The sequence below is a fragment of the Caretta caretta genome, chromosome 14 (genome assembly GCF_965140235.1).
Source record: "Caretta caretta isolate rCarCar2 chromosome 14, rCarCar1.hap1, whole genome shotgun sequence".
NCBI classification, from domain to species: domain Eukaryota; kingdom Metazoa; phylum Chordata; order Testudines; family Cheloniidae; genus Caretta; species Caretta caretta.
In genome coordinates, this window is record NC_134219.1 from 15,819,872 (window position 1) to 15,842,242 (window position 22,371).

General features: G+C 48.0%; 1 protein-coding gene across 8 annotated transcripts in view; it reads left to right on the forward strand.

Moving 5' to 3' along the window:
* LOC125621354 (uncharacterized) overlaps positions 1–22,371 on the forward strand; it is a 39,291-nt gene that overhangs the window by 1,420 nt on the left and 15,500 nt on the right. Inside the window, exons 1-12 of one of the 8 annotated variants that reach the window (XM_075119282.1) lie at positions 832–2,026; positions 12,347–12,454; positions 12,736–12,811; positions 13,796–13,952; positions 14,389–14,434; positions 16,837–16,895; positions 17,009–17,044; positions 18,511–18,563; positions 19,427–19,559; positions 19,913–20,109; positions 20,546–20,591; positions 20,718–20,783. In XM_075119282.1, the coding sequence (XP_074975383.1) occupies positions 1,990–2,026; positions 12,347–12,454; positions 12,736–12,811; positions 13,796–13,952; positions 14,389–14,434; positions 16,837–16,895; positions 17,009–17,044; positions 18,511–18,563; positions 19,427–19,559; positions 19,913–20,109; positions 20,546–20,591; positions 20,718–20,783 (1,014 nt within the window). In that variant the 5' untranslated portion in view covers positions 832–1,989. Of the gene's footprint in view, positions 1–831; positions 2,027–11,604; positions 12,455–12,735; positions 12,812–13,795; positions 13,953–14,388; positions 14,435–16,836; positions 16,896–17,008; positions 17,045–18,510; positions 18,564–19,426; positions 19,560–19,912; positions 20,110–20,545; positions 20,592–20,717; positions 20,784–22,371 lie in introns of those variants that run through there. The other 7 variants (XM_048818173.2, XM_048818172.2, XM_075119285.1 and 4 more) reach the window with 7 other exon arrangements.

Consider the following 22,371-nt stretch of genomic DNA (forward strand, 5'->3'; position numbering starts at 1 on the left):
GGAAGGGAGAAGCCAAGGAGATAGCCTTTTTCTGGGGGGATTCTCCAGATTCACATAGTTCCGTGTGAACGTCCCAGGATCTCCATTGGATCCAAAAATGCCCATTTCCATCACAGCCATGTTGGTTTTCTTTGAAAAACTGAACCCCTAAACATTTTTCAGTTTTCAGCAACCCCCCCCCCCCAAAAAGTGTTTGTCAGTTGCAATAAATAAATACACCAAATATTAAAAAAATCAGTTTTGGCAGTTTGATTTTTCAATGGAAACCAAAAAATATTAGAAGAAAAATGTTTTTTTCCCCCATTTTTGTTAAACGTTTTTTGCAAGTGACAAAATTATTTTTTTGGCCATCTCTGTTAGCCATACAGCCTTCCCTCTCCCTGCTGGCTCAAAGTCTTTATCCATCCATCTATACTGCATTTATCACAGTGGTGTCAGCCTCTCCATCTGCTAGAAAGATCTGCCTTTAATATGTGCAAATTCTAAATGATGGGGTTTGGGATTCATGTGTTACCATCCCACCTTCTTTCCACTGTAAGGAAAGCATGGCATATTAACTAACAGCCTCCCCACAACCCTTTTAAGTAGGGTGACCAGATGTCCCGATTTTATAGGGACAGTCCAGATTTTTGGAGCTTTTTCTTACATTGGCACCTATTACTCCCCACCCCTTGTCCTGATGTCTAACACTTGCTATCTGGTCACCCTACTGTTAAGAAGCCAGGTCATTTTATGGATGAGGGGACTGAGGCCTGGAGAAGTTAACAAAAATGTATAAGGTTTTGGGATGCATTGCATGAGAAATGCTATATGAAATAAAATGTATTAATTATTCATAAAATCATAGAATATCAGGGTTGGAAGGGACCTCAGGAGGTCATCTAGTCCAACCCCCTGCTCAAAGCAGGACCAATTCCCAACTAAATCATCCCAGCCAGGGGTTTGTCAAGCCTGACCTTAAAAATGATTATTAATTGTATGTGGCATTATCAGCTTGCAGGGCTACCAGCAACATTTCCTATCTGTAACCTGTAAGACCAATGTGTTATTCAGGTGAATTTTCTTTCAGTTTACAAATGTCCAGAGAATCCTTAAGTGAGTTGTGGATCTGTCTAATGTAGGAGTTGTTTTGATTGCACTCATCTTTGTAGTTTCTAAGCAATATTATAGCAGTAAAGATGAAGGCACAAATATTAATTTAAAACCTTTTAGTCTCATGGTGAAAGGCTTTACAATGTGTGTTTCAATGAGATACTAAAATTTCACGCACCAAATTAGTTTTAAATCTCACTCTGTCATGCCGTGATAGCCCTGGGGCTAAGGTGAGATGCACAGTCCTCCTATCTGTCATTGCAAACACCCCTAGTTTGGCCTTGTTAATTATTACAGTCTGATTTAATTGTATGGCTGTAGTGCAGACAGTGATGTGAAGAAATGTAGTTGATTGAATGTTGTTGCATTTGGAGATCCTGGTGTTTGTTTAATGGGAACTAAAAGGCACATTCAGGAATAATACCAAGTAATGATAATGAGGTCTGGCTTTTCCTTGGCCCTCCACAGAGGTGTCAGGATGCAACCCACCCACTTCAGGACTGTTTCTCTGATCAGCGTCATCACGCCGCTGACTTGTTGCAGGATAATAAGTATCAACATTCCAAAGCTGCTGGAAGAGCCTAAAATCTCTTCCGGGGAGGGGTGTCTATAGCCCCTCCTAATCATTCACCCCAGCCCACCATCCCGGGAGCATGATTCGTCTCCCTCCAGGAGAGCTGATGAGTCCATTCCAGCTTCCCTAATGCACAGCCTTGTATTGGGCTCCCAGCAAAGACACTGAACTGGGCCTTGCTCCCTCTGCTCCCCCCTGTCTGCTGCAGAGTGAGTGGTATCTCCCAGTATGTTGCCCTGTGTTTGCGGAAGGGACTCACAGTCGCCACTGGGTGGAGCCCTGCAGGTGTCTGTCGGGCTGCTGCGGCTGGGGAGGGGGGCGGCATGACTGGGAAAGAGCCACTGCTGGGGACCCTGAAAGGTGAGTGGCTGGAGGAGAGGGGAGATGCAGGCACCTGTGCGCGGCTGCATGGTTGGAGGGATTTACAAGGGGCTGGGTGAGAGGAGGGGTGAGACTGATGCTGCTTTGAATTGGGCAGGTGCCAGAGAGCTTGGGGGAGACTTGAGAGCCAGGCTGCTCTCGTGTTTTGCAAAGTGAGGACTCCTCTGGGGGACTGATGTCTTCAAGAGGGTCTGAGTGTAAATGCTGAGCTCAGTTCCCTGGTAAGGTTGCCATCCCCTGCTCTGGCTTTCCTGGGTCTGGCTAGCCTTTTTGTGGGGACGGTGGCCCTATGGACAATGATTATGGGACACTGACAAGGTCCTGAAATTGATCTTGGGGCCCACGGTGATGCAGTGAGATAACACCATTGCTTTGTGATGTAAGCATTGCCATTTTGCACCCAGACACCACGGTGAGGGGTTTTATAGAAAACCAGCAGGGTGAGGGTGAGAGAGATTGTTCTGCACGTGGCAGCCCTAGCTGGGAACAGTACAGAGACAGCATGGTCAGCTGAGGGGGGAGTTTACCTCTCCCAGAGCTCTTGAGCGACCCCCATGTGGTTGAATGAAGAGGGGGCATTAACATGCTCTGGTGAGAGTTGCTTACAGCCTGGAAGGCTGGTTTGACCAGTACAGGATATTTGAGGGAAGTAATAAAATGGGAGCACGGGAAGATCCTGGTACACACCTCACTGCCCGTCTCCTCTACACACACGCTTCTGTCAGAACACCAGCTTCGTGCCTTAGAACACACTGGGGAGTGGGGAAAACCTGCTGTAATTACTCACTGTACCGTATGCTGTGACCTGTGTATGCATTCCCTGGGAGACTCTGTGTATCTGCAAGGGCCTTAGACTCACTTGTGTTCATGGGGTTTGAGCTGCCACCTGCAAAGCTGAGCAAATGCTGCTGAAACACCTGTGCAGAATCTGCCATGGAATCAACAGCCTGCTAAAGGAAAGTCCAGTCTCCTCCTTCAGGCAGGCTGTAATAACCCACAGCCACTTTTCTTCTGGGTTGTCATCCTTTCCAAGTAGAGACTAGTTTCTCCTTCAAAGGATGGTGACCCCACCATGCATTTTTCCTTTACATCCAGCTGTTCCCTTCCCTGGAAACCAGCCAACCCTTCACTTGTGTATTTTTGGTACTATCTTTGCTATCTCTTACACCTTTATCCCTTTTGGGGACATACATTCTTCTGGTGACTGGTCCCCCCACACTTTCCTTTATTTTGGGGGTGGGTTGCAAGAGAGAACCCTGGATTCACTACTTTAATGTGCATCCTGGACACCTAATGAAGTGAAAGCTGCGTTGCAAATTTCTGTCTAGGGCTCAGACCTGTGAGACTGAAGGGCAGAGCACACAGCCCAGAGAGGATGAATCAATATTTACAGAAGCAGTCTATTGTATGCTGATATTAGCAGGTGAATTGGTTTCAGAGAGTTTAACTCTGAGATGGTTTCTCACTGTGAGTCACTTCCCTTTCTTGGGCAATTGGGAGTGTCTCCAGATGCCTGTTCAGAAGGAGTCAAAGAGGTTGGGAGGAGGATTCTTAGAATCATAGAAGAGTAGGCCTGGAAGGGATCTTGAGGTCCTCTAGTCCAGTCCCCTGCACTCAAGGCAGGACTATGTGATAACTAGACCATCCCTGGCAGGTGTTTGTCTAACCTGTTCTCAAAAACCTCCAATTATGGAGATTCCACAGTTTGTTCCAGTGCTTAACTACCCTGACAGTTAGAAAGTTTTCTCTAATGTCCAACCTAAACCTCCCTTGCTGCAATTTAAGCCCATTGCTTCTTGTCCTGTCCTCGGAGGTTAATGAGAACAATTTTTCTCCCTCCTCCTTGTAACAACCCTTTATGTACTTGAAAACTGTTATCGTGTCCCCTCTCAGTATTCTCTTCGCCAGACTAAACAAAGCCAATTTTTTCAATCTTTCCTCATAAGTCATTTTTTCTAGACCTTTCAGCATTTTTGTTGCTCTTCTCTGGACTTTCTCCAATTTGGCGACATCTTTGCTGAAATGTGGTGCCCAGAGCTAGACACAATACTCCAGCTGAGGCCTTATCAGCACGGAGTAGAGCAGAAGAATTAATTCTTGTGTCTTGCTTACAACACTCCTGCGAATACATCCCAGAATGATGTTTGCCTTTTTTGCAACAATGTTACACCGTTGACTCATTTAGCTTGTGATCCACTCTGACCCTCTCGCATCCCTTTCCGCAGTACTGCTTCCTAGGCAGTCATTTCCCATTTTGTATGTGTGCAGTTGAGTGTTCCTTCCTAAGTGGAGTGCTGTGCATTTGTCCTTATTGAATGTCATCCTTTTTACTTCAGACTCTTTGTCCAGATCATTTTGAATTTTAATCCGATCCTCCAAAGCACTTGCAACCCAGCTTGGTATTGTCCACAAATTTTATAAGTCTACTCTATGCCATTATCTAAATCATTAATGAAGATATTGAACAGAACCTGGGCCCAGGACCAACCCCTGTGGGACTCCACTCAGTATGCCCTTCCAGCTTGACTGTGAACCACCGTTAACTGAGGCTGCGAGTCTGTCACAGAGGTCACTGAAGTCACAGATTCTGTGACTTTCCGGGACCTCCATGACTTCTGCAGCTGGCAGGTGCGACTGAGTCCTGGGGCCAGCTGCACCGCCCCCCGCAGCACTGGTGGTGGTCCCTGGCTGCCCCCCACACTGGCAGCAGGGGTCCCGGGCTGCCACTCTGCCAGCAGCAGCGGGGTTTTGGGCCAGCAGATCCATCTCTGACCAGCAGCGGTGGCGGTCCCAGGCAGCCCCTCACCAGAGCCCCCATCCTCCGGTACGAGTGGGTGCCCTGGAACCCCCAGCACTAGTGGGTGCCCCAGAGCCCCCTCTCCAGAGCAGCAACTGTGCCCCCGGAGCCCCCAGATTTAGTCAGGGGTATATAGTACGAGTCATGGGCAGGTCACTGGGCAGTGAATTTTTGTTTATTGCCCATGACCTGTCCATGACTTTTATTAAAAATATCCATGACTAAATCTTAGCCTTCTGATAACTACTCGCTAGGAACAGTTTTCCAACCAGTTATGCACCCACTTACAGGAGCTCCATCTAGGTTGTATTTCCCTAGTTTTGTTTGTGAGAAGGTCATGCAAGACCATATCAAAAGCCTTACTAAACTCAAGATATATCACTTCTCCCCCCATCCACAAGGCTTGTTACCCTGTCAGTGTCAAACCAACCTAATAGTTTTCTCTATCTGTTCTTGACAAATCCATGCTGACTGTTACTTATCACCTTATTATCTTCTAAGTGTTTGCAAATTGATTGCTTGATTATTTGTTAGGTTTCAGAGTAACAGCCGTGTTAGTCTGTATTCGCAAAAAGAAAAGGAGTACTTGTGGCACCTTAGAGACTAACCAATTTATTTGAGCATGAGCTTTCGTGAGCTACAGCTCACTTCATCGGATGCATACCGTGGAAACTGCAGAAGACATTATATACACACAGAGACCATGAAACAATACCTCCTCCCACCCCACTGTCCTGCTGGTAATAGCTTATCTAAAGTGATCATCAAGTTGGGCCATTTCCAGCACAAATCCAGGTTTTCTCACCCTCCGCCCCCCCCCACACAAACTCGCTCTCCTGCTGGTAATAGCCCATCCAAAGTGACCACTCTCTTCACAATGTGTATGATAATCAAGGTGGGCCATTTCCTGCATAAATCCAGGTTCTCTCACCCCCACACCCCCCTCCAGAAACCACACACACAAACTCACTCTCCTGCTGGTAATAGCTTATCCAAAGTGACCACTCTCCCTACAATGTGCATGGTAATCAAGGTGGGCCATTTCCAGCACAAATCCAGGCTCCCCCCCCTCCCCCCGGGGAACACACACACACACAAACTCACTCTCCTGCTGGCAATAGCTCATCCAAACTGACCACTCTCCAAGTTTAAATCCAAGTTAAACCAGAACATCTGGGGGCGGGGGGGGGTAGGAAAAAACAAGGGGAAATAGGCTACCTTGCATAATGACTTAGCCACTCCCAGTCTCTATTTAAGCCTAAATTAATAGTATCCAATTTGCAAATGAATTCCAATTCAGCAGTTTCTCACTGGAGTCTGGATTTGAAGTTTTTTTGTTGTAAGATAGCGACCTTCATGTCTGTGATTGCGTGACCAGAGGGATTGAAGCGTTCTCCGACTGGTTTATGAATGTTATAATTCTTGACATCTGATTTGTGTCCATTTATTCTTTTACGTAGAGACTGTCCAGTTTGACCAATGTAAATGGCAGAGGGGCATTGCTGGCACATGATGGCATATATCACATTGGTGGATGTGCAGGTGAACGAGCCTCTGATAGTGTGGCTGATGTTATTAGGCCCTGTGATGGTGTCCCCTGAATAGATATGTGGGCACAGTTGGCAACGGGCTTTGTTGCAAGGATAGGTTCCTGGGTTAGTGGTTCTGTTGTGTGGTATGTGGTTGTTGGTGAGTATTTGCTTCAGGTTGCGGGGCTGTCTGTAGGCAAGGACTGGCCTGTCTGCCAAGATTTGTGAGAGTGTTGGGTCATCCTTCAGGATAGGTTGTAGATCCTTAATAATGCGTTGGAGGGGTTTTAGATGGGGGCTGAAGGTGACGGCTAGTGGTGTTCTGTTATTTTCTTTGTTAGGCCTGTCCTGTAGTAGGTGACTTCTGGGAACGCTTCTGGCTCTATCAATCTGTTTCTTCACTTCCGCAGGTGGGTATTGTAGTTGTAAGAAAGCTTGACAGAGATCTTGTAGGTGTTTGTCTCTGTCTGAGGGGTTGGAGCAAATGCGGTTGTATCGCAGAGCTTGGCTGTAGACGATGGATCGTGTGGTGTGGTCAGGGTGAAAGCTGGAGGCATGTAGGTAGGAATAGCGGTCAGTAGGTTTCCGGTATAGGGTGGTGTTTATGTGACCATTGTTTATTAGCACTGTAGTGTCCAGGAAGTGGATCTCTTGTGTGGACTGGACCAGGCTGAGGTTGATGGTGGGATGGAAATTGTTGAAATCATGGTGGAATTCCTCAAGGACTTCTTTTCCATGGGTCCAGATGATGAAGATGTCATCAATATAGCGCAAGCAGAGTAGGGGCTTTACGGGACAAGAGCTGAGGAAGCGTTGTTCTAAATCAGCCATAAAAATGTTGGCATACTGTGGGGCCATGCGGGTACCCATAGCAGTGCCGCTGATCTGAAGGTATACATTGTCCCCAAATGTAAAATAGTTATGGGTAAGGACAAAGTCACAAAGTTCAGCCACCAGGTTAGCCGTGACATTATCGGGGATAGTGTTCTTGACGGCTTGTAGTCCATCTTTGTGTGGAATGTTGGTGTAGAGGGCTTCTACATCCATAGTGGCCAGGATGGTGTTATCAGGAAGATCACCGATGGATTGAAGTTTCCTCAGGAAGTCAGTGGTGTCTTGAAGGTAGCTGGAAGTGCTGGTAGCGTAGGGCCTGAGGAGGGAGTCTACATAGCCAGACAATCCTGCTGTCAGGGTGCCAATGCCTGAGATGATGGGGCGCCCAGGATTTCCAGGTTTATGGATCTTGGGTAGTAGATAGAATATCCCAGGTCGGGGTTCCAGGCTTGGATTTAAACTTGGAGAGTGGTCAGTTTGGATGAGCTATTGCCAGCAGGAGAGTGAGTTTGTGTGTGTGTGTGTGTGTGTGTTCCCCGGGCGGGGGGTGTGTGTGTGAGAGAGCCTGAATTTGTGCTGGAAATGGCCCACCTTGATTATCATGCACATTGTAGGGAGAGTGTTCACTTTGGATAAGCTATTACCAGCAGGAGAGTGAGTTTGTGTGTGTGGTTTTTGGAGGGGGGTGAGGGAGTGAGAGAACCTGGATTTATGCAGGAAATGGCCCACCTTGATTATCATACACATTGTGAAGAGAGTGGTCACTTTGGATGGGCTATTACCAGCAGGAGAGTGAGTTTGTGTGTGTGGGGGGGGGAGGGTGAGAAAACCTGGATTTGTGCTGGAAATGGCCCAACTTGACGATCACTTTAGATAAGCTATTACCAGCAGGACAGTGGGGTGGGAGGAGGTATTGTTTCATGGTCTCTGTGTGTATATAATGTCTTCTGCAGTTTCCACGGTATGCATCCGATGAAGTGAGCTGTAGCTCACGAAAGCTCATGCTCAAATAAATTGGTTAGTCTCTAAGGTGCCACAAGTACTCCTTTTCTTGATTATTTGCTCCATTATCTTTCCAAGTACTGAAGTTAAGCTGAGTGGTCTGTAATTCCCAGGGTTGTCCTTATTTCCCTTTTTATAGACAGGCACTATATTTTCCTTTTTCTAGTCCTCTGGAATCTCTCCCATCTTCCATGAGTTTTTGAAGATAATCGCTAGTGGCTCAGATATCTCTTCAGTCAGCTCCTTGAATATTCTAGGATGTATTTCATCAGGCCCTGGCGACTTGAAGACGTCTAATTTGTCTAAGTCATTCCTAACTTGTTCTTTCCCTATTTTAGTCTCAGATCCTACCTCATTTTCATCGGAGTTCACTATGTTAGACCTCCAATTTCTACTAAACTTTTTGGTGAAAATTGAAACAAAAAAGTCACTTAGCACTTCTGCCAACTTCCCATTTTCTGTTATTGTCTTTCCTCTCTCATTGACTAACAGGCCTACCCTGTCCTTGGTCTTCCTCTTGTTTCTAATGTATCTGTAGAATGTTTTCTTGTTACCCTTTGTGTCTTTAGCTAGTTTAATCTTTTTTGTGCCTTGGCCTTTCTAATTTTGTCCCTACATGTTTGTGTTGCTTGCCTGTAATTTGATCTAGTTTCTACTTTTTGTAAGATACTTTTTTTGAGTTTCAGCTCATTGAAGATCTCCTGGTTAAACCAGAGTGGTCTTTTGCCATACTTCCTGCCTTTCCTACGCAGGGGGATAATTTGCTCTTTTGCCCTTAATAACATCTCTTTGAAAAACTGCCAACTTTCTTGAACTGTTTTCCCTCTTAGACTTGCTTCCCATGAGATCTTACCGACTGACTCCCTGCGTTTGCTAAAGTCTGCCTTCTTGAAATCCTTGTCTTTATTGTGCTGTTTTCCCTCTTACTATTCCTTAAAATCATGAACTCTGTCATGTCATGATCACAGGCTGCCTTCCAGGCTGCCTTCCACTTTCAAATTCTTAACCAGTTCCTCCCTATTTACCCTAGAACAGCCTCTCCCCTAGTTGCTTTCTCCATCTTCTGAAGTAAAAAAATTGTCTCCAAGGCATTCCAAGAACTTGTTGGGTAATCTGTGCTGTGCTATATTATTTTTCCAATTGATGTCTGGGTAGTTGAAGTTCCCCCTGACCAGCCAGTCCTGCTTTGGATGGTTTTGTCTGTTATTTAAAAAAAGCCACCTCCACCTCTTCTTCCTAGTTAGGTGGTCTAGTAGACCCCTACAGTGACATCACCCTTGTGTTTTACCCCTTTTATCCCTACCTAGAGACTTTCAACAAGTCTGTCTCCTATTTCCATCTCAACCTCAGTCCAAATGTATACATTTTTGATACATAAGGCAACACCTCCTCTCTTTTTCCCCCCTGCCTGTCCTTTCTGAGCAAGGTGTACCCTTCTGTACCAATATTCCAGTCATGTGTATTATTCTCCCACCAGGTCTGTGATGCCAACTATGTCATAGTTGTGTTTATTCACTGGCATTTCTAGTTCTTCCTGTTTATTCCCCATACTTCTCGCATTAGTATACAGACATCTAAGATACCAATTTTATGCTCAAATAAATTGGTTAGTCTCTAAGGTGCCACAAGTACTCCTTTTCTTTTTGCGAATACAGACTAACACAGCTGCTACTCTGAAACCTCTGATTCCCCGCTATTGTTTCCTCTTGTCTCTCCCTTGTCCCTGCTATAATGGCCCATGGTCGTCCCGTTCCCCCCCCCCCCCCCGATTTTGATCAGTCTCCATTTTTTTTTAACTTACTTGTGGGCTTTTGTCTCCTACCCCCATTGAACCCAGTTTAAAGCCCTCCTTTCTAGGTTAGCCGGTCTGTATCCAAAGATACACATCCCCTTCTTTGATAGGTAGATGCCCTCTCCACTCAGCAGTCTTTCTTCCCAGAACAGAGTTCTGTGGTGAAGGAAATTGAAGCCCTCCTGGCAACATCATCTGCACAGCCAAGCATTCACCTCCAGGATGCATCTGTCTCTGCCTGGGCCCCTACTCTTGACTGGAAGGATCGAAGAGACTACCACCTGCACCCCCAACTCCTTGACCCTCACTCCCAGAACCCTGCAGTCACTTCTGATCTGCTCACAGTATCATTAATGCCGGCATGGGGTAGTAGTTAGAGGCCGGATGATCCTCGGCAGTCCCTCCGTAATGCCTCAGATATGGGCAACGTACCTCCTGGGATGCCATGTCAGGCCAACAAATGTGTGCCTCTGTCGTCCTCCGAAGGGAATCACCAACCACCACTATCCTACATTTCCTCCTGGGAGTAGTGGCTGCGATCCCTCCAGCCTTGGGGATACAAAGCTTCTCCTCCTCCACCTTCGGAGGCGAGTCCTCACTGCTTGTTGCCAGGGCAGCATAATGGTTCTCCATCACTCTGGTGGGTGGGTTGGGAACAGGGGTGGAGCACAGCCTGCTGCCAGAAGTAACCAGCTGCCAGTGTCTTTCCTGTGACAGAGCCTTATCCACTTCACCTAGGCATGACAGCAGTCCTCTCTAGCTGGACAGCTTCCTCAGCCTTGGCGGTCTCCATATGAATACACTCAATGAATTCCTCGTGGGCATGGATGTGCCTCAGCCTAGCCACCTCCTGCTGTAGCTCTCCTACCTGTTTCCTGAGAGGTTTCGCCAGCAGACACCTTTCATACTGGACAGTCTCCCCACCTGACTTTCTGTGAGTGGGAAATGCAGGCCACAGTCCCTACTAATCCAGATCAGGATCTGGGTAGAGGCCTCTGTGTTTAGGTTCCCTGTCTGGATGCAGTAGAAGAGACAGGAGCAGCGCTGGCATTGCTAAACATAGGGATGATATTACGACTCCCTCTCAAACTCCCTGGTTTGCTGCCCCTGTTCGCTAGCTCGTTATTATTTATACACCACCAGTCATGCACCTGGTGCTTCACAGAACCAGTTTGAAAACTGGCCTGAGGAACTGACAGTGAAGAATGACTCGAGGCAGACAGGAGTTAGAGCAGCAGGAAGGAGATGCTTCTGTCTCAACTTGGGAGATCGCTCCTGCTGCTGTGCAGTATTTGTAAGGAGACGAAGCTCTTAGTCTGCCTGACGTGCTCTTTATGGCAGAAGTGTAGGCTGTGGTCAAAAAGTGAGACTAGCTGTCAGGCTCCAGCTGGTTTCTAGCAATGCACTAGGAAGTAGGAGAGTGCTGCTGGCTTTAGAGAAACAGGGTAGTAATGTGGTAGGAACCCAATAGAGAAAAGAAAGTAAAACTGATTTTCAGCAGGGCAGCTGTGTCCTGCCTCGGGCAGCGATCAGAGCTTCCCCTATTCCCTGGCACAAGTTCTAAGCCATTTTTTCTTTTGTATGTTGTGCTCCACTTCTCCAGATGGTGACAGGGCTGACCATCAGCTGTGAGTGAGCTGATCGAAAGGGGACAACTGCAGTTTCCAACCAAGCTGCTGAAATGCCCACCTTCCTTGTGGGAAGGGGGTGCTGGCTTTTGTACCCAGTTCTGCCAGGCATCAAGCGCTCCCAAACACCACTGGCCATCAAGGAGAGTTGAGGCTGCTTGACACATCTCAGTCTTGGGCCTTTTGTGCGTCTACAAAGACAAGACTATGTGTGGATGCTTCACCTCATCAGTGTGCTTTATAGATACTGTCTAATCCTCCCTATCTCTCGCCAGGGTGGTGAAGTGATGATACCCCCCCCCCCCTTGTATCAGTAGGGAAACTGCGCCCCAGGGGTTGTGACTTGCTCAAAGTCTCAGAGTGGTCTGTTCGTAGAGCTGGCATTAGGACGCCGGCAGTCCTGACGCTCAGCCCTGTGCCCTTTCCCTAGACCAAGTTACCTCTCATGCGCCAGGCCTGAAGCAGGGAGTGAGTTTGCTTTCCTCCTGGTGTTTGACATTGATCTTGTATCTCTGGGGGCTGCGCAAATTCACCTTGGTCTGTTCGTGGACCTTCCTGCCAAATGCACAACCTGATGGTAACAGACTGGCTGCCAAGTTCTTTCACAAGCTGTTCCCCAGCTCTGGTTAGAAATACCAGCTCACCGAGACCAGTCCCACTAGAGGATGATGTGAGCAGGTGCCCTCAGCGTTCTGCTTCCCTCCCACTTTCTCACAGCATGCATCCTCGCCATCAAGGAGGGGAGCAGCCTGTGCACTGATGTCTCCCCGCACCTAGCCCCCTTCTGCGAGATCCTGGAAATGATCCTTCGAAAAGGAATTAAACGTGAGTGGCCACTTCTACTCCATGCACGCTGCAGGGGCTGGTGCGGGCCCAAGAGAGGGGGCGGCACAGGCTGGTGCATGTGCTGCTTGTTAGTAAAGGACGAGCAGAGCCCAGGAACCACGGAGGCCTAGAACTCCCTGGGGAGTTGTGTGTGTTGGTTGGGGGTGGCTCTGTGTGGAAAGAATAGGGGCAGCTGCCTTTGCAGAATCTCCAAGGGAAACGCTCTCCTGGTTACCTGTCAGAGGGCCTTCCTAAAGGAGCTCCTCTTCTCTCTCCTTCAGAGCCGGTGCTGGGCTTCAAGAGACGAGATTATTGGCACTGGTTAGAGCAGCTTCCTCAGCAGGATACCTGCAGCGGGTGAGTGGCCTTTGGATGACAACATCCTGGACAATCCTTTGGGTCCGTTGCATGAAAAAATGGGGCGGAGTATGTGTTATTGTGGAACTACTCTAGGAGGAGGGGGGTGATGTTAATGCAAGTCCTCCTTTTGCAGCCGCCCCCCCTTGGACAGGTGCACGTATACTAGTTAAAACTGGATTCTCCGGAGCTCAACACACAAAGAAAGGATTTTTGCATAAATAGCCTGGTTTTAAACTGGCTCAGGGCCTTCTTCCTGATCCAGCCAATGGACAGAACCCCTGAAGAGCCCTAATTCTTGGGGAGGGGTTGGACGTACTGGGTCTACTGAGGCCCCATAAGACTGGTTGCTTGTTCCGAGCTGAAACTATGATGAACTTGAAACCCCTTGGGTGGGGTTTTAAAGAACTGTTCCTGCCAGAGCCCCTGTTAGGGTTGGGGTGGTCTCTGGTAAGCTTACTAGCATGCGTGGAGGTTCTTTTATTGTTTTTTAAGATGTGTTCTCTTAAGGTAGCACTTGTACCTTAAGGACACAGTAGGCTCGCCTAGGGAGAAATGTGTGGTAATTTATAACTGAGCAATTGCACTGTATGCTGTCTCCTGAGGGAAAGGAAGCACAGACCTGTTCAGGCAGACTGACTTTGTGGGTCAATTCACAGTATTGATCAGTGCAACTTGGAAATACCCTGGTCAGACGGGAGTGAGACACGTGTCTCCACCCAAGAGAGGTGATGGCCAGGGGAGCGGGAAACCTGAGAGTGGGTGCCATTGCTGGACCCCAGATGGGGAATACAGGTGCAGTTGCCTTGAACTGTGACAGGTGCCATTACAGAAACTGGCACAAGGACTTGCTCCTGGAAGAGAACCCCATTACAAGTGAGTGACCAAGACCCCTTTTGGCAGACAACCAGAGCCTGGGAATGGGTCATCGCCTGCCCATGCTGTGAATATTCCCTGGCACCTCTTCATATTCCTTCTTTATAGGGTGACCCCCTTGTCAATCATGATAGAGAAAGCCAGTTCCTGTGAGAAGGTGCTGACAGCGCAGGGACGAGGGCGGTACTTCCTGCGCCTAGCTTTAAATCAGAAGTTACTAGCTACTGCCATTCAACAGCTGGCTCGGAATCCAACACTGCTGGAGGTAGGAAGAGCTTTCACCATGAAATATCTTTATGATGAGGGGCAGCAGGGAGCCCGTTTTGGATAAACTAAGAACGGACCCAAATCTTGGGCCTAGGGAGAAAGATATTATATTTTTTATTTATTTTTTTGCTTGACCCTCTGTATTTTATAATTCCAGCCTGGCCAAAAATAGGAAGAATCTTAAATCTCCCCTGAGTTCTCTAGGCCAGGTTGACAGGCTCCAGAGGATTCAAATAAACATCCAGACTTCTGGGTGCCAAGCTAAAACCACCTTCCAGAACAAATTTGGGGTCATTCATTTCTATTTGTGCCATGGTTGCAATTTACAGTGTAAAATTTTAGATGGTTTTGTGGCCATGTTCAGTTCATGGCGTACAACTAAATTATGTATGTATCTGTGTGTGTGTGTTTGTTTTTAAATTTTTTAATTTCAGTGTTACGATCCTCTGATCTCAGTGCTGGGAAATGAAGATTTCATGGGTAAGGTTGAGACTTCCTCCAAAATTCAGTAATGTCACTTAAAAAAAAAATCTCGCACAAATTGGTTGAGATGTAGGTCTAAAAATATTTATGAAGCAAAGATGACTGAAAGCCAGGGTATGCAATGTAGTATGCTGGAAAACCTCCAGTTTATTTATAATTCCTGGATTTGCTATAGCTTCCATCCTGCACTTTTTATTTATTCAGCTCCTTAGGAATTTAATCTGAGTAAGGACACTGTGATGGAACCATTTCAAGGGATGAAATGAGATTATTATTTTGCAGTCAGGATGAAATTAATCCCTGGTGTTTCTCAGCAGAGTTTACACCAGAGGATGAATTTGACCTTCATCACTAAGAAATAACCTTCGGTAATGAATGGTTTTAAGAAAACTCTGTTCCCTAACAGGGACAGAAAAGAAGGATGGGCTGGGACTCAGAGAGCTGGGTTAAATTCGTGGCTCTGCCACAGAATTCTTTTATGACCTTGGGCAAGACACATGATCGCTCTGTTCCTCAGTTTCCCATCTGTATAATATGGATCCTAATACCACCTTTCTTCTACCCTTGTCTATTTAGCTGCAAACTAAACTAGGGTGAAGACAATACAATGCGCTGAGATCTCTAAGCGTTACTGTAATACAGGGGGAAAAATCAGCCTCCTTTTAGTCAGACCCAAAACTTTGGTCTTGGGAGGGTGTTTTTATTTTAAGTTTTACCAAATCTCAAATGAATAGAAGTAACACCAGGGGTGGTTGTGTTTTTTTTTTTTTTTTTTTTTTTTTTTAAGCCAGTAAAACAGTTCTTCTTTGGATCTAAACCTCCCCCTGCAGCATTTGCAGCCCAGATGTCACAGCTCGGTGCTGGAACAGTGAGGAAAGCGAACGTCGGTTTTATTGTCTAAACAGAAGGAAGTGGTAAAATCTAAGTCAGCAATCTCCGTGCTGGGGAGATGTTTATCATTCCGTTTGAATCAATCGCAAGGTGGTGGTAGGGATCTGAGATGGGAAAGTTAAATAGGATGATTTGTAACTGGAGTGTTTCTTTAAGTAAACTGCAAAAGTCTGATGTCTTGTCCGTAACTTTTAGCAGCCTAAACCCTGCTGGTCCCAGGTGAGGACGTCTGAACTGGAACACTTTTCCAGCTATTATAAAAGGCAGGAATGCTGTGTGACTCCATCAGCAACTATTCTCCCAAGATTACTGGGACAGGGAGAAAGCCTTTTCTTTTGATTATGATAAATAACTGGGGGTAAAACGGTCCCTAGATGGCTTTTAAATAACTTTGGACTTCTAGTTGAAGTCTAAGTCACACAAACCCATCAATATAATTGCACGATTAATGTTGGAGACGGACTGGAGATTAAAAGACAGAAGTGGAAGAAGTTATCTGGTTAGTGGTGGTTTCTATGATTCAGAGCCTGTTGAAGTCAAGGGAAGGATGCTCATTGACTTCAATGGGCTTTGAATTGAGGCCCACGTGTATTGCATTTGTACTCCAGATGGGTGTCTGGACTAGGTTTTGAGGGTATTTTGCACAAGTGTCCCACTAGTGCAGTTCCACCAGTGGTAGCGATGCAGAGGGGACTGTTATAGACAAGGCTCTGATGGGACGTTCTTGCAAAAACAAAGCAAAAAAAGACTGGCATTAACAAGGCCTTAGAATCCTGGCCCTGGCCAGTAGCAAAGCAGGTAGGGGATGAAAAACCAACATCGGCCCTGCTAACCATCTGGCCAATCCCTCTGTGTCCACAGGCCAGTGTACTCATGGAGCCATCCCTTTCCCTGTCCACAGTGCTTCTTGGTCAGCTGTTTTTCTGTAGCTGAGTTCGAATTCTGTTTCATGCCATGAGGTTAGTTTGTTTGCTGTGTGGTTTTGGTCAGAGTTCTGTGACTGCGGAACATAGCATGCAGCTCCCTTAGTGCAGACCTGAAGAGAGCTGGGGTCTTTTCCTGGCTCTCACAGCCGTGTTGTGTGAACTTAACCATGATCCTGCAATGGACTCAGTCTGGTTGGGCCCTGTGACCAAGTCACTTTTGCCTTTTTGTTTTCCCTTCTCTAAAATGGGGATAATAATCCCTGTTTCACAGGCTGCCATGAGGTTTAATCCATTGAGGTTTGTAAAAAGCTTTGAGATCCTTGGATATAAGGCACTGGAGAAGTGCAAAATATTGTTGGTATGTACGGTTGGGCAAGTATTGTTATTAATACAGTATGACCCTGAGGATCTAAAACTCCCTGTTGTCCAAACTGGGGGCCATGTCCTCCATTGTCTGCTACTTACTTGGAAAATCTCTTCTGATCTGGACCTCTGCAGTGTCCCTGGGACATGGGGATAAGCCCATGTGCAGCTGGTGAGGAGTCTGGCAGTAATGTTGGCTCTTGGTCCCCCCTCTTGCAGAGCCGTTCCTCTCACTGATGCTGGTGGTGTCAGAGATGAATTTCTCCCTGGATCTGCAGGTACGGTAATAAACTGGTCTGGGCAGCAGCTTTGTGTGTCTAACATAACTCTATGTGCAGAAGTCTTCCTCTTCATACTTGACACCAGTTGCTCTGCTGTGCTTTGTCTGCAGAATTCCAGTTTCTTGGATGAAAGTTGGCTGCTGCCGGTAAGACTCCGCTTCACCCTCTGATGCAGGATCCAAGATTTTATTCTTCTTCCTTCCATCTGCTGGGTAGCCCCTTGCTGAATACCTGGATCATAAACACAGAACCTTGTTAGACTTCAGGTTAAAAATCATTGGGCTAGATGGTGCAAATCAGCACAGCTCCACTGAAGTTAGTGGAGTGCCATCTGTTTACATGGCCTGAAGATCTAGCCCATTATGTGGTTCCTTAACATAGGTCCTGAACCAGCAAACACTTACTCCCCTGATTCACTTTAGTCCCTTGAGTCCCTGGGACTACTCCTGTTAGTAAGGTGAAGCAGGTAAGTCAGTGTTTACAGGACTGGGGCTAGGTTACTAACATCGCAGGTATCTAAAATTGGGGGAAATTTTAGAAAATCTAAGTTCCTTTCCACTATTATTACTGCTCTTAGACATCTTGCATGTCTCTGGGTTTACACAATGAAAATAGGGTGGTCAGTTTCACTCAGTTTCATTTTTCTGGCTTTCTTGTGCTAGGAGGTTTCAAACCTTCAGGAAAGTTTCAATTTCTTTAAAAATTATCCCCTTCCTCCTTTCCACTGGATTTTCAAAATCCTAGAAATACAAAGACCTGGGATGGAATCCAGGTTGCACCAAAGCCAAATGCAAAACTCCCATTGACTTTCATGGGTCCAGGATTTCACCCAGGGTGCCTGCCCCTAAAAGGCTTACAGCTGAATGGACTGCATTTCAGGTTGCCTGTGTCCCTTTAATTAACGTGGCAGGATGGGAAGTGTTTCTCTGGGGGGAATACAGGGTTTGTGTGTGTCCTGCAGACTAATCCTTCCACAGTCTGCCTTGGCCCTGCCTAAATCCCAGGTTAGAGACCCGCAGTTAATGACCGTGTGTCGGTGAGGTCAGAAAGCTGCCTTCCCAGAAGGAGACGGCTCCAGGGGTTAGTAATGGGACATGGAACCCATGGCTCCATTGTCTCCACTGACCAAAGGCCATTACAACTTGGCAACCTAAGAAGTGTGGGGTGGGTGGCCGGCTCTGGCCTCCGTCCAGTGTCTAGCAGGCTGGAGTCTGTCTCAAAAAGCACCACCATAGTCACCGCTCTTGTTGGCAGTTTCAGCAGAGAGGCTGGGGACTGAACAAACTTTGGCTGAGCACCTTAGGTGGGCATTTAGCAGACTCTGGAAAGACATGGCGGTGGTGCTCAAGGTTGGGCTGGAGACCCAGGGTGGGGCTCTAAGGGGGAACGCTCACTGCTGCTGCACTTCTTCTGTGGATAAATGGATGACCTCAGACTCCAGAAGTCTCAGGCTGGCATCTCTCCGAGCAGTTCCCCCAAATGTAAATGGAGCAAACACTAATGGGGGGCAAAATGCCCCCCTCCTTGCCAAGGCGGAAAGGGGCTGGAGAGGGAATTCTTGTGCTACCTGGAGCCGTTGCTGGAGGCTGTACTGACAGATGCTGCGTTGTAGGTGTGCATGACCTATGAGACTGTACCCTGCAGAGAACTGGGGATGGTGCTCAGGTAAGAGACCAGCTTTCCTCCTCCCTTCCCCTGCTGCTCGGCAGCCTCACATCTGCATTGCAGTAAGTGTTGCTGGGATCTATGGACTTATCATAGAATTGGAAGGGCCCTCGAGAGGTCATCTACTCCAGTCCCCTGCACTCGGGGCAGGACTAATTATCTAGACCATCCCTGGCAGGTGTTTGTCTAACCTGCTCTTAAAAATCTCCAATGATGGAGATTCCACAACCTCCCAGGGCAATTTATTCCAGTGCTAAACCACCCTGACAGTTAGGAAGTTTTTCCTAATGTCTGACCTAAACCTCCCTTGCTGCAATTTAAGCCCATTGCTTCTTGTCCTATCCTCAGAGGTTAAGAACAATTTTTCTTCCTCTTCCTTGTAATAACCTTTTACATACTTGAAAACTCTTATCCTGTCCCTTCTGTCTTCTCTTCTCCAGACTAAACAAACCCAGTTTTTTCAATCTTCCCTCATAGGTCATGTTTTCTAGACCTTTAATCATTTTTGTTGCTCTTCTCTGGACTCTCTCCAATGGCCGTGGTCTGGGCCGCATCCCTGATTAGATGCTAGCCTGACTCAGGTTGAAAGTGCTCCGAAGGCAGGGCACTTGCCCCAGAGCAAAGGGAAGGATGACTGGAATGGCAGGCTTGCACCCCAAATGCCAATGGACTCTGCTAGCAGCTGCCCTTTCCTCCAGGGAGCAAAAGGGCTGTAACTGTCTGGACCCACCTCCTGTTTGGGCCAAGGAATGTAGAGCCACGTTAGTTCTTCCTCTGGCCCGAGGGATCCTGCCTCCCCAGCCACTTGGGATGTTTTCATCCGGTGCCTCCAGCTGAACTCTGTGTCCTGGCTGTGCCCTCAGGTACTTGGACGGTCGGATCTTTGTCATCGAGGTGCTTCCCGAGAGCCAGGCAGAGGTGGACGAGGTGGTGCTGGCTGGAGATGTCATTGACGAGATCAGTGGCTTTTCCCTGAGAAATGCACGCAACGGACAGGTGTGGGGAAGCACATGGGGTCAGACGAACTCTTGCCTTCAGGGGCTGATGTGCTGCCCCCTCTTCTGGGATCCTGTCTGAAGTGAAAGCCTCACTGGTGTGTGTGTGGTGGGGAGGGAGATGTCTGGCCGTGGGATGGATACAGAACAATTTCCCTGATCTTGGTGAGCAGGAAGGGGAGGAACGATGTGTTGGCAGCTTGTGGCCGGATCGCAGGGTGGGCCAGGTTGTTCCATTGTTAACAGCTGTTGAGAGTCCACACAGCTACACCACAGAAAGCACGGAGGGATTGGCATGGGATGATCCAAGCCCCCCGCCCTCAATGCATGCCCTGGCTCTCTCCTCTCTGTCAGGCAGGGACTGTGCTGCAGAAGCTGAAGGGCAAGCCTCTGAGCTTCCGCATGATCCGGTGGAAGTGGCACGACGGAGGGATGTACAAGCCGCTGTTGCCCTACCTGAAAGTGCTAAGGGAGAAGATACCCAGCTTCCAGCTCCAACAGGAGCACACACACAAAGAGGAGAAGGAGGAGCGGTGCCTGCAAGGGGGCAGGTAGGGCCGGCTGGAACTGAGGAACACACTTTGTTAGGGGTGACATGATCCCACGTGCCCAGCATTGGGTTAGCCCTGAGGTTGGGAAATGAACCCAGGCCGGGATGGGGAAGGGAGTAGAGGTCTCTGTTACATATGTGGGGCTGGGCAGCGTTTCCACTGCAGCGTGTGCTCCAGAGCAGTCCTCAGCTGCCCAGTGCGTGTTGGATGCTGCTATTTTGCGCTGAAACGTATGCCCCATGCCCAGGGGTTGTGGAGATCCTTAAGGTTGGTACCAGTATTGTGACTCATCCAGAATCTCAGCCGTGAAGCAGCCAGCATCATTCTGCTCTGGGGGTGAGTGGGTTTAGTGCTTGCTTTAAGTTGTGCCATAGCAAGACACCTTAGAGGAGCTCTGCATGGACTCCCTGTCCTAATTCTGTTTCTTCCTCCCCAGGCTTCTGTACAACCTGCGGTACCTGGGTCAGGCCAATGTAGGAAAGGTACCGTTGTGATTCTGATGGACTGGAGTGAGTGTGTGTGGGGCGGGGGGCGCGGTCTTGTTTCCACTGACTTTCATTTAACATCATTTTGTTTCCCCCCCACCGCCTGCCCCAATCCGTTTTCAGTACGGTGGCAAAGAGGTGCTGGACGAAGGGATACCCACGGTGTTAGAGCAGCACCTGTGCCCACGGGTGAGTTACTCGCTGTGACCTCGCAGGAAGGATAGACAGGCAGCTGGCATCGCTCCAGGGCAGAGATGAGGTTGTTTGGGGTGCCAGTACTGTTCTAGACTTCTCAGCTCTTTGGGTTTCTTTTTGGTTTAATCTTAACGCTGAATTTCTTCGGTTTCTAAGGGTTTGGGGGGTTATTTGTTTAATAAGCACAACGTCCCCGGCACTCTCACCCCTTCCTCTAGTCTGATTTCTTTGTTTGGGAATTTTCTTACTTTTTAATTTCCAAAAAATCCTCCCTGGGTCCTTAGCAGTGAGGGTGTGTGTGACAGGGCAGGGGTTCTCTGCTCCCTGGGACCTCCTGCCTGGGGCCCTCAGAGTAGAAGGATGGGGCATTGAAGAATAGGACAGGGGTTCTTCACTGCCTGGGAACTCCTCTGCCTCCCTGCTGACCCCCAACTCTTCATCTCTCTGACAAGCCAAGGGTCTCCTCTTCCGATTCTCTTCACCCCTGTTCAACCGGGTTCCCCCCGTCTCATTCCTCTACGGTAGCAAACCAGACCTGTCTAGTCTCTGGTGTTCAGATGCAAATTTTAAAGGCCCAGAGTGGTCATTCCACTATACAGGATAATGCAACTGACTTGTCTAGTCTGTCTGTGGCTGTGGTCCATAAGGGTTAACCCCTGTTCACGAAATCGCTTATCCATGGGTTTTAAATCCCATTAAAGTCTCTAGAATTTAAGCATGTGCTGCTTCAGGGCTTTCCTGAATTGGGGCCTGAGATTGTGATTTAATTTTTCTCTGGAAAATGCCCTCTCAATTTAAAACTTCCCCATTCACAGGAACTAAAGAGCTTCAGACTTCTGTGAAGTTCAGTGGTTTAGAAATTTTCGTCCCTGCCAAGAACTGGTGGACTAAAAAAAGCATTAGGCACTGGAGAAACCTCTAAGCCACAGTGGCTTTTTGATTTGTAGCATAAACACTTCCTGCACTCTCCAGATTCTAAGGAAAACTCCTTCTCCTACCCTGCTTTAAGCATTTCAGATTGCAAACAAATGGGTCGCTCTGATCAAACGTTAGAGTGAAAACAGGGCGTGGAATGGAAGTGCAGACTCAGCCGTAACACTAATATAGTGAGGATTGGCTTTCCTCCTGCCCGTGGCTTCTACAAGTGACGTGGTTCCTGCCATACCCTAGGAGAAAGTCTTCCACCATCATGCATGAGTGGCGATGCTGGCATTAGCTACGAAGCGAAGTATGTTGTGGTGCGAGTGTACACGCACACACGCAGAGGAGAGCTCGGGGAAGAGCTAGTGCAGGGGTGGCTCGCCTTTGGCTCCGGAGCCACACGGCTCTTCACGAGTTAACGTGCGGCTCCTGGTACAGGCACCGGCTCCGGGGCTGGAGCTACGGGCGCCAACTTTCCAATGAGCCGGGGGGTGCTCACTGCTCAACCCCTGGCTCTGCCACAGGCCCTGCCCCCACTCCACCCCTTCCTGCCCCCTCCCCTGAGCCCGCACTGCCTTCGCTCCTCCCCCCAGAGCCTCCTGCTTGCCATGAAACAGCTGATCAGGAGGTGCGGGGAGGGAGAGGGAGGGGCTGCCAGAGG